General features: G+C 42.8%; 1 protein-coding gene across 2 annotated transcripts in view; it reads left to right on the forward strand.

Moving 5' to 3' along the window:
* STIM1 (stromal interaction molecule 1) overlaps positions 1-12,321 on the forward strand; it is a 214,971-nt gene that overhangs the window by 183,039 nt on the left and 19,611 nt on the right. For both annotated transcript variants that reach the window (XM_049780499.1, XM_049780500.1), the window contains exon 6: positions 8,509-8,686. In XM_049780499.1, the coding sequence (XP_049636456.1) occupies positions 8,509-8,686 (178 nt within the window). The remainder of the gene's footprint in view (positions 1-8,508; positions 8,687-12,321) is intronic.

A 12,321-nucleotide genomic window follows, 5' to 3' on the forward strand; every position in this document is an offset into this window, starting at 1 on the left:
GTGATGCTTAGGGGTTACTTCTGGCTATGCACTCAGAAATTGCTCCTGGCTTGGGGGACCATATGGTGTGCCAGGGGATGGAACCACGGTCTGTCCTAGGTCAGCCACGTGCAAGGCAAATGCCCTAGCGCTGCACCACTGCTCCGGCCCCTTCATTGTAACTTTTTATGTCTTCCTGCCTGGTAGTCTTTTTTTTTTTTTTTTTTTTTGGTTTTGGGCTACACCCGGCAGTGCTCAGGGGTTACTCCTGGGTCTATGATCAGAAATTGCTCCTGGCAGGCTCAGGGCACCATATGGGATGCTGGAATTCGAACCACCATCCTTCTGCTTGGAAGGCAAATGCCTTACCTCCATGCTATCACTCCGGCCCCTGCCTGGTAATCTTTAAGAGGGCACTTGTTGAGGGAAAAAGTAGCTTTGTTCTTCTGTCATTAGCACCTATGAGGCCTAGCAAGAAGTAGATGCTAGATGTTATATAGAAGAAGCTACAGTATAAGAGGATAATCTGGCCTAGATTAGTCATGGAAACAATTATTTCTGTCCCATTCAGACAGGAGTGTCTGATGGTTCTATCCCCTTCAGACAGGAGTGTCTGATGGGACAGGCATCGGAAGCATTTTCGCCTTATAACAAAGGATGTGTTGACAGGTTAACCAGATAATTTAGCTACTAAATCTTTATGAATGACAAAAGAAAGTCCTACTTAAAAAAAAAAAAAAAAGAAGTAGGGGGCCGGAAAGGTGGCGCTAGAGGTAAGGTGTCTGTCTTACAAGCGCTAGTCAAGGAACGGACCGCGGTTCGATCCCCCGGCGTCCCATATGGTCCCCCCAAGCCAGGGTCGATTTCTGAGCACATAGCCAGGAGTAACCCCTGAGCGTCAAACGGGTATGGCCCAAAAACCAAAAAAAAAAAAAAAAAAAAAAAAGAAAGTCCTACTTATGTTTTGGCAGTAAGGGACAAATGTCTGTATCTGTAAGGGTAGAGCTATTTTGCCAATTGGAGGATGACAGCGAGTTGGGAGAGGGGATTCCAGAAAGTCATGATCGTTGGAGGCTCACTTTCTCAATGCTGACAGGTACCCTGTACATTCTCACCATTACTCCTGACTCTCTTAACATGTCAGCAACTCATTATTTACACTCTCTTCCCTGCCTTAAGTTTGATTGTGTTAACAGTTGACTGACCTAACTTTGCCCAAATCTATTTGCAGCACACAGACTGGGAATTCTGCCACTTTCTGGCTCCACAGGTCTCGGTTTAGTTACCTCTGTTCACCTACCCAGTCCTGTCTCCTTTCATGAAATTTTCATGTTCTTCTGTCCTGATTCTGCTTGTTGAGTGTGAGATGATGAATTCTGAACTGGGCTTGTGCAGGACAGCTGACCCCACTCTTATTGTTCTGAGAAGCTAGTATTTATTGTCCCTCCTTGCCATGAGCTTTATATTGAACACCCCTTCCTTTTTCCTTTTCTTTCTTTTGCCACACCTTGTGGTGCTTAGGTGTTATTCCTGACAGGCTCAGGGAACCATATGGGATGGTGGAGATCAAACCCAGGTCATCTGTGTGCAAAACAAATATTCTACCTGTTGTGCTATTGCTCTGCCTTGCCCTTTAAAAAAAAATATATATATATATGTATATATATATATGCATCATTATATTTAAAGACCAAGTATCATATAATTGACATAGTTGATCATAATAAATAAGTTTCCAGGTAAGGGAGCAAAATTATTAAAAATAAGAAAATAGGGCCCGGAGAGATAGCACAGTGGTGTTTGCCTTGCAAGCAGCCGATCCAGGACCAAAGGTGGTTGGTTCGAATCCCGGTGTCCCATATGGTCCCCCGTGCCTGCCAGGAGCTATTTCTGAGCAGACAGCCAGGAGTAACCCCTGAGCACCACCGGGTGTGGCCCAAAAACCAAAAAAAAAAAAAAAAAAAAAAGAAAATAACAAAGAGTACAGCAAAAGGAAAATTTGTGAAAATTATTGTTATCTCAAATGAGGTCATTAAGTCATTGTTAAAAAATTTTATTAAGGAAGGGGCAGAGAGATAGCACAGTGGTAGGGCATATACCTTGCAAGCAGCCGATCTAAGATGGTTGGTTGGTTCAAATATCGGCATTCCAGATGGCCCTCCGTGCCTGCCAGGAGTGATTTCTGATCGCAGAGCCAGGAGTCACCCCTGAGCACTGCCACTGGGTGTGACCCAAAAACAAACAAACAAAAATTTATTAAGGGGCCGGAAAGATAGCATAGTGGTAGGGCGTAGTGGTAGTGCCTTACACACAGCCAACCCAGGACTTAAAGTGTTTTGATTCCCAGCATCCCATATGGTCCCCTTAGCCTGCCAGGGGTGATTTCTGAGTGCAGAGCCAGGAGTAACCCCTGAGCATGGTATGTTTGGTAGGACCAAACAAAAAAAATTTATTAAGCTCTTGTTGCTAGCTGATTATTCTGTTACTTCTTTTGTTTCTGAACATTAGGTGGCTTTAAATACACATTAGTGTCTAAGATGGTTTGTTCCAATGGTGATGACAGTATTTAAAAAATTAAGAGTTGTTGGGGGCCAGAGTGATAGCACAGATAGCAGAGCGGTAGGGCATTTGCCTTGCACATGGCTGACCCAGGACAGATTCAGATTTGATTTCCAGCATTTCATATGGTCTCCTGAGCCTGCCAGGAGTGATTTCTGAGTGCAAAGCCTAAAGTAACCCCTGGGCAGCCAGGAAAAAAAAAATTAGAGTTGTTGTGGTCCATGAATTCTAAGTACTGTTACTGATACTTTAATTTGTGTGGGGTGTGTTTTCAGCTAGGACTTCCAGAAGTACTAGAAGGTTGGGGGGGGGGCGTGGAGGGAGGATGTCCATACTCACTACAAAACATTCCTGGTGATGTCAGCCCAAACACTGGCATACCTAGGATTTTAGTTAGATTGGTGTCTGTAGAGAGCAGAGGAGGAGTGGTAAAGCAGAGCCATTTGTGAAGTGGCTGTTGTGGGTGATGGGTACAGCAGGTGTGGCTTTGGCAGGGCAGGGACTTGGCTTTTCTCTCTTCCTGAGATTGCCAGCTTTGAGTTGTGTGTCCGGTATGCCCATAATTTTTCAGAGATTAGTTTACATCTTTTTTTGTGAATGGATCAAGTCTGTGGAGCTGGCTGAATACAGACATCTTCCTTTTGGTTTTCTTCATCTCCTCAGAAGCCCAAAGATGACTGAATCAGACCTATTAGTATCGATGAGGGCAATTGTCTATATTCATTCTACCAGTTTAGTTTATTTCTCTTTTGAAGGCTGCCTTACACACTAAGAAATATTTTATTAGGTAGCTATAGCCAATCAAGTTAAAATATCATATTAACGGTCCAATATTCCTTTAAGAGTGTGGTATTTTATCCTCTGACTCCACTGAAGAATACAAAAGATCTCACATCTAATTTTTTCAGCTCTTACCTCTTCCTCAGATTCCACAACCATATTTTTGGTTACTTGATGGATCCATCTATATGAATATTCCTAAATGCTTTCATTTGGGGTCAGAGCAATAGTACAGCAGGTAGGGCACTTGGCCTTGCATGCAAATGACTTGGGCTCAATCTCTAGCATCCTGTATGGTCTCCTGAGCACAGCCAGGAGTACTGTATTTGCCGGTGTATAATACGACTGGGTGTATAAACCGACCCCTAATTTTGCAGTTAAAACATAGGTTTAGGCCTATATTCGCTGTATCAGACAGAACGTTCCTGTGCTGCAACTGTATGTACCGCAGTGAGCCAATCACAACAAGCAAAGGTTCAAAGGTTATACTGTAATAGACTTACTCTCTTACTCTGACCAATCTGAGCAGGCTTTTTACAGTGTAGATTTGGGTCCAGAACATTGTCTAATTTGCGTGCATAAAAAGCCTGCTTGGATTGGCTGAGTTAGAGAGATCATCTGACCAACCTTGCAGTGATTGGTGCAGGATCGAGTTGGAAAATTCGTCTTGTGACAATAATTCAAACAATTTTCGTTTAGCGGCTTATTGAAACATTTTTCGGGATATACTCGGCGTCTAAGACGACCCCCGATTTTCAGTTGACTTTTTTTTGTTTCAAAAGTCATCTTATACGCCGGAAAATACGGTAATTCCTGAGTGCAGAGCCAGGAGTAACCCTTGGGCGTTGCCAGGTGTAGTCCCCAAATCAAACCAAAACAAAGCAAAGCAAAAACATAAACAAAGGACTATGATTCAGGCACTACTGGATTTGGATTTGAATCTCATATCTCCCCGTTTTTTGTTTATTTGGAGGTGTTCATGGGTGGTTCTACACTTAAGAATCACTCCTGGCAAGCCCATTGGAATCATTTATGATGCTGGGGATTGAACTCAGGCTAGCAGCATGCAAAGCTAACACCTTGCCTAATGTACTGTCTTTCCAGCCCAGCCCAGCCCAGCCCATTCTTTTTCTTTCTTTCTTTCTTTCTTTCTTTCTTTCTTTCTTTCTTTCTTTCTTTCTTTCTTTCTTTCTTTCTTTCTTTCTTTCTTTCTTTCTTTCTTTCTTTCTTTCTTTCTTTCTTTCTTTCTTTCTTCCTCCTTCCTTCCTTCCTTCCTTCCTTCCTTCCTTCCTTCCTTCCTTCCTTCCTTCCTTCCTTCCTTCCTTCCTTCCTTCCTTCCTCTCCTTCCTTCCTTCCTTCCTTCCTTCCTTCCTTCCTTCCTTCCTTCCTTCCTTCCTTCCTCCCTCCCTCCCTCCCTCCCTCCCTCCCTCCCTCCTTCCTTCCGTCCTTCCTTCCCTCCCTCCCTCCCTCCCTCCCTCCCTCCCTCCTTCCTTCTTTTCTTTTCCTTCCTTCCTTCCTCCCTCCTTCCTTCCCTCCCTCCCCTCCCTCCCTCCCTCCCCTCCCTCCCCTCCCTCCCTCCCTTCCTTCCTTCCTTCCTTCCTTCCTTCCTTCCTTCCTTCCTTCCTTCCTTCCTTCCTTCCTTTCATTTTTGGGTCATGCCTGGTGGCGCTCAGGGTTTACTACTGGCTCTGAACTCAGAAATCACCCTTGGTAGGCTTGAGGGAACATATGGGATGCTGGTATTCAAACCACTGTTTGTCCTCGGTTGGCCTTGTGCAAGGCAAACATCCTACCACTGTGCTAACTTTCTGGCCCCCAGCTCATTCATTTTTAATGAACTCTAGCAAGTCAGTGTCCCTATGAAGTTTTGTGATCAATTGAATGTTTTAAGAATTAGAGATGATGTGAGCATAAATGCCTGATAGAGTTTATACTTTCTCATTTCCCTTATACAAATTTAAGAGAAAAACGGAGATCATACTAAGACTTATCAATAAAGATGAAGTCCTACAAATATTTTTTTTCTTTGGTCACACCTGGCTCAGGGGTCACTCCTGGCTCTATGCTTAGAAATTGCTCCTGGCAGGCTCAGTGGACCAATGGGATGCTGGGATTTGAACTGTCCTCCTGCATGCAAGGCAAATGCTCTACCTCCAATCTATCTCTCCGATCCCCTACAAATATTTTTGTGTGACTTATTTGTGCTGTTTGGTATTGTGCTAGGCACTAACATATAGACGAGTGATAATTACTCGGGGCCACAGAGCAAATTCACTAAACTTTGTATTTCAAGGGATGTGACAATTATATCTGAGATTCAGCTATGCATTTGACAAAGCAAAAGGATGTATGGATTGAAGGCTTGTGCATTTAAGTGGGATCAAAATGAATTGAAAAGATACAGAGAGCCATAATATGGGTAATGTTGTTACCTTAGAGTAAAGACTTGGTTATTCAGTGTTTTTCTTCATACCTTAGTGGGAATATGAAACTGGAAAATTAATGGACTCTTGCTTCAGATTTGTCTGAACAAAGTAGAATAAGGAACTGAAGGTGATAGATAGCAGCTCAATCCATAGGCCTATTACCTTAAGAACTTCAAAATGGGGCCCGGAGAGATAGCACAGCGGCGTTTGCCTTGCAAGCAACCGATCCAGGACCAAAGGTGATTGGTTCGAATCCCGGTGTCCCATATGGTCCCCCGTGCCTGCCAGGAGCTATTTCTGAGCAGACAGCCAAGAGTAACCCCTGAGCATCACCAGGTGTGGCCCAAAAACCAAAAAAAAAAAAAAAAAAAAAAAAAAAAACCTTCGAAATGGAGGCTTGGGGGTGATACCAGAGCAGGTAGAACACATGGCTTGTATCAGCTAACCTGGATTCAATCCCTATCCCATATGGTCCCCCAAACTTCTTCAGGAGTAGTTTCTGACCATAGAGCCAGGAGCAACATGGGGTGTGATCGCAAAACAAAACAAAGAATAATTTTGAAATACTAGGGTAATGGGGGCAGCTTCAGATTGCATAAAATTTAGTTAGAACAAAAGATCCATTGACTTTTGGTAGGAATGTAAAAGGTTGTTGCAGCTGAGAAACTTTGTTAGGCCAAGATGAAAAATCCTTAATAAACGGGGAAGATAATGAGTACCTTTTTTCCGAAAGAAAAACATCCACTGTGCTGTAGAGTATCTCATCTAGGTACCTAAAGATCAGAAGAATGAAAATTTGAATATGGCTGGATGGTTAGACCTCCCTAGAGGCTATAAATAGCCAGTAACATACCCTCAATTTTCTCTGAATTTGGCATAAACATGTAAAGCTCATGGCCACCATCCCAGACCTAGTAACTCTCCTCCCATGGATGGAAATAGATGCGCTAATCTGTCTTTGATCTAATACTGATGCCATGTGTTGCTCCTTACCTTTCAATGAGGAGTTATGGACAAAAAGAGCCATTTTGTCTACTAGACTTTATCTTCATTTAATTTCCAGTGACACATAATTGTCTCTACTTGGGTCTTTTGAGATTTCCATCAGCCCCTTGTCTTTCTCACGTACACAGACCTCTCTGTACTATCTTCCTCTTCTACCTGAGAGTAACCAGCTATGCCCAGGAAATCATTATTTGTTTTTCTTTTCTAACTTCCACACTTGTGACTGTTCTGAACCCACAGCTACTTTATTCCAAGTTGAGAAAAATCTGTGGTAGCTTACTTTTCTTTACAGTTTCTCTTTCAGGTCTCCTACACGGTAGCCCAAGTCCAGATTTAGTATAGGAAGAGCACAGTCTAACTTTGGGAGAGAGCCTCTTCTAATTTTATACTTAGAACATGGCTTTTGTTCTTATTTGTGTTGTTGTTTACCATTTCAATTTTGTTGTGGGGAATGAACATTGCTTTGAAATCCAGCTTGTAACCAGAGCCTTAGCAATTAATTAAATTGCTACCATGCATTCTCTCGAGTTAGAAGTAACCCTTTAGGGGCTGGAGAGATAGCATGGAGGTAAGGCATTTGCCTTGCATGCAGAAGGATGATGCATGGTTCGAATCCCGGCATCCCCATATAGTCCCGAGCCTGCTGGGAGTGATTTCTGAGCGTAGAGCCAGGAGTAACTCCTGAGCGCTGCTGGGTGTGATTCTCCCTGCCTTCCAAGAAGTAGCCCTTTAGTTCTCTTATGTGTAATGTCTCATATATATATATATATACACACACATATATATATATATATATGTATATGTATATGTATATATCAGTCTATCAATGCTACTACTCTGGTTCAACCTGATCTCTGAATTGAGCCATACACAGCTTAGAAATGGTCTCCAGTGAAGAGACTTGGCAGACTTTTACTTCATGTGTGTCTTGTGTTTTATACCTAGAATAACCTAGTACTGTAGTTCAGGAAACCTGAGGTAAACTAAGTCCCACAGCCAAACTTAAGCTGTATCCATACACCATTATTTTCTTTTTTTTTTCTTTTTTTTTTTTTTTTGGTTTTTGGGTCACACCCGGCAGCACTTAGGGGTTACTCCTGGCTTCATGCTCAGAAATCGCTCCTGGCCGGCTCGGGGGACCATATGGGACGCCGGGATTCGAACCAATGACCTTCTGCATGAAAGGCAAATGCCTTACCCTCCATGCTATCTCTCCGGCCCCACACCATTATTTTCTAAAGTGGGAGATACTGCCCTCTGGCGGTTCTGAAATTATCTGGTATGGTGTGGGGGGCTGCGGAGGTCTGAGGAGTGGAGAGGTTGATAGGCTGAGTAAATTTGAGAGCCTCTGCTTTCCAAACCCTCACAAGCTTACCCTTTATGGCTATTCTAGCGCCAGAGTATTGTTTATCCCATAGGATTGAGGTCATGCACCTGGGCAGTTGAGCTTATTGCAGCCCAGAGATTACTGTGAAGTGTTGAAAAGGCACCAATTCTCTCTTCAATGCTTACTAAGGAAATAAGTCTTCATAAAGCTGTTGTTTGCACCAAGGCCTCTTATCCCTTCCCAAATAAGCCTTGACTAATAGAAAACTAGGTTCAGAGCTTACTATAATAGTATGTGACTGGAGAATATCAGAAAGTGAAACTTAATCCTTTCTGGGTCTTTGTGGAGAAGGGGTGGAATGGAGCTAGAATGACATCTTGAGGTTGAGAGTATAGTAGGACACCTGACTTCCATCTCCTTCCTCTCTGACAGTGACACGTCATAATCACCTCAAGGACTTCATGCTTGTAGTATCCATTGTTATTGGTGTGGGAGGCTGCTGGTTTGCCTACATCCAGAATCGTTACTCCAAGGAGCACATGAAGAAGATGATGAAGGATCTGGAGGGGTTACATCGAGCTGAACAGAGTCTGCATGACCTTCAAGAGAGGTAAGACTGACCTTCTCCCTGGTCCTCATGTTGGCAGCTCTTAACCTCTTGTTTCTGCCTGTTTGTGGCCTCTTGCCCCTAAGACCTGGCTGGCAGGCTCTGTCATCCTAGAATGCATTACAAGCCTACGTGTCTATTAATTCAGTTATATAGAAGTTCAGGAAAATGCTGTTTCTATCTCTGAGTTTCAGAAGGAAAAGTGTGTAGTTGTTAATATAAAGTTTTTAAGCTTTTGAGTTTTGAGCTTTCCTATGAGAGGCTGGGTGGTTTCTTAGGGTCATTCTGTCCTTCCTACTTCTGACCTGCTTCTAAGATAGATATATTAATGTTTTTCACTGTTCCCCCAAAGAAACTTGGGCTGTTTCAGCTGATGTAGTAGGATCTACAGTACCACATATGGTCACTGAGCACCACTCAGTCATGAGCTCAGAGCCAGTATCAGACATTCTGCACCTATGGGTATGGCCCAAGCCCCTCCCCATCTTATTTTCCCCTCAGAGAAACCAATAAATCTGTCTGTATGCCTTAGTTTGTTTTTGTATTGAATCTATATCTCCTAAGTACTCGCTTGTTTGACTTTGGGTAAATTCCTTTCCTTCTAAGCTTATCTCCCCTTCAATAATATGAAGAGCTTGAAGTAGACTATTATGGTTCTTCTACCAGTTTTGATAGACTAGGCATCATCTAAGTAAAACATGGCTTAACAATTATTGTAGGACTAGAGAGATAGCTCAGTGGACCTCAGTGTAGGCTTTGCATGCAGTAGGCCTAGGATTGATTACCAGCATCCCATGGTCTCCAGACCACTGCTAGGAGCAACCTAAGAGTGCTAAGTAGGGATTAGCATGAACACTGCTGGGTGTGATCCAAAAACAAACCAAAAAAGATGATTAAAAAAAATCTAACTGTGACAAGAATGTGCTAGTCAGTTGATCAATCTAAATACTTCCTCTTGTCTAGAAACCTGGTCTGTGCTGAGAATTGTAAGGAATTTACCATTCCTGAGGGCAACAAAAATACATAAAGCAGAGGATACATAATAATAGCACACTGCACATTGCCAGCTATGTGATGACTGGAAGGGCACAGAAACAGGAAATGAGGGAATGTGGCTCTGAGGAATGAGACTTAAAAGATAGTTTAGCATGGATCCCTAGCATCATAGGCTCATGTGGAGGAAGCTTAACAAGATGCAAAGCAATGCAAATGCTGTCTGTGGTGGTGTTGTTTTGAGTTTTTAGAAAAGAGAGGCCTGGGGCCCGGAGAGATAGCACAGCGGTGTTTGCCTTGCAAGCAGCCGATCCAGGACCAAAGGTGGTTGGTTCGAATCCCGGTGTCCCATATGGTCCCCCGTGCCTGCCAGGAGCTATTTCTGAGCAGACAGCCAGGAGTAATCCCTGAGCACTGCCGGGTGTGACCCAAAAACCAAAAAAAAAAAAAAAAGAAAAGAGAGGCCTGTTTCAGAGCCAACTTTCAGAAAATCCTAGCAGCCTGTGCACTCTAGTTAGGAAGATTTTATAGGGATTCATGACTAACTTTTCTGTTATATTTATTTATTTATTTATTTATTTATTTATTTATTTATTTATTTATTTATTTATTTTGGGGGGGTCACACCCAGCAGGATCAGAGGTTACTCCTGGCTCTATGCTCAGATATCGATCCTGTCAGGCTCGGGGGACCATATGGATGTCGGGATTCAAACCACCATCCTTCTGCATGCAAGGCAAATGCCTTACCTCCATGCTACCTCTCCAACCCCCTGGATCAAATATTTCTTATGAGATAGTAGAGATTTTTAAATATTTAAATACATTACTGCCTTTAGTTTTTGCAGTGCAGGGGATTGAGCCTAGATCTCATTCTTGCAAAATATGCACTTAACTACTAACAACATTTTTGACCCCCATTACTGCTTTTAATTTCCAAAACTCTATTAGGTAAGTACTGTTATTTTCATCTCTATTTTAGAGTGAAAGACATGAAGTCTAAGAGAAGATAAATAGGGCCTAAAGAGGTAGTATTGCGGATAGGACACTTAATTTGCATGTGACTAACATGGCTTCAATTCCCAGCATCCCATATGGTCTCCTAAGTCTGCTTCTGTGCCAGGAGTGTTTCCTGAGCATAGAGCTAGGATTAAATCCTGAGCACTGCCAGGTATACCCCAAACAAACTCCCTCTCCAAAAAAAGAAGGTAAATGATTTATTGTCACATAACAAAAAGCATTAAACTAGAAATACTTATTCCCGCATAGTGCTGGAGTCATATCAAATTTAGTTCCCTGAGCTAGCCATATGGAGTATGGGGTTCGAACCTGGGTTGGCCATGTATAAAGCAAATATTCTGCCCCACTGTATTATTCTTCCAGCCTCAAGAGGTGAATTTCTGGGGAAGAGGAATTGTACCTATAAACTAATTCCTGGCTACTAAGTCCCTTGTTTGGGGGCTAAGTCCTGTTGTCTGGGAAGCCTTCATCCTTTGACTGAAAGCCATAACTGTTTTCATTCCAAAGGCAAAGAATCTAGGCAGGAGCCATTCCAAGTTTGGGAATATAATTAAGCTCCCAGTTTTCTTTGCTCCTCAAGGCCTCCAGAACTAAATCATCACTTTGATACATAGAGAAACAAATGTACCTCCACCCACAGCAAAGTATTTGCCTCCAATGTGTAAGCCCTGTTTGAGCACTGGGTTTGACCTCTAGCGCTGCAAAATTAAAACAAAACAACAACAAAACCCCTAAGGATAGACTCAGTATTAGAGTGCCTATCTTATACGTATGAGGACCCTGGGTTCAATCTCTAGCACCACAAACAAAAAAACACACAGAAGAGAAAGCAAATATGCATATACCCCAGAGATAGGCTTACTACATGTGCATATACATGCTTGTGCACACATACACACCCTCTCATTTGACAGCTGCCACAATATGCATGTGTGTGTGCATACACACACACTTACACAAACCCTCTGCCTCCCTCTATAGACAGCTGTGATGGCCCACATGCTACCCATGTCCTATCTTACTTTATTAGGCCTCAACTGCCAGCAATCAAAGACTGTTGTTTGAAGTGGATAAAAGTAATGTTGCAGGGACTAAAATAATTGTACAGTGAGTAAGGTGTTTGCCTTGCACACAGCTGGCCTGGGTTTAAGCCTCAATACCTAATATTCTCCTCTGAACCCTACCAGGAGTGATCTCTGAGCACAGAACCATGAGTAAGTCCTGTAGATATGGCCTAAAAATAAGAAAAAAAGAAAGTGAGTGTGAGAGTGTGTGTGTGTGGGTTGGGGGGCGTTGGAGAGATAGTTAAAGCCCTTACTTGCAGTGTATGCAGCTGATCCTGGCCCCCAAAACAAAGTGACAATGAGTCAAAGTGCTGTTATATGTATATTCTATTTAGAGTTTCATTGGATTTCAAGATGGCTCTTTGAAACAGGAAGAAATTTTGTTTTGGTTTTTTTTTTGGGTCATACCCAGCAGCGCTCAGGGGTTACTCCTGGCAGGTTCGGGGAGCCATATGGGATGCCGGGATTCGAACCACCATCCTGCATGCACGGCAAAAGCCCTGCTTCCATGCTATCTCTCCGGCTCCAGGAAGAAATTTTGATTTCCACTTAAAAATAAAGA

The sequence above is a fragment of the Suncus etruscus genome, chromosome 9, assembly GCF_024139225.1.
Source record: "Suncus etruscus isolate mSunEtr1 chromosome 9, mSunEtr1.pri.cur, whole genome shotgun sequence".
In the NCBI taxonomy this organism is placed as follows: domain Eukaryota; kingdom Metazoa; phylum Chordata; class Mammalia; order Eulipotyphla; family Soricidae; genus Suncus; species Suncus etruscus.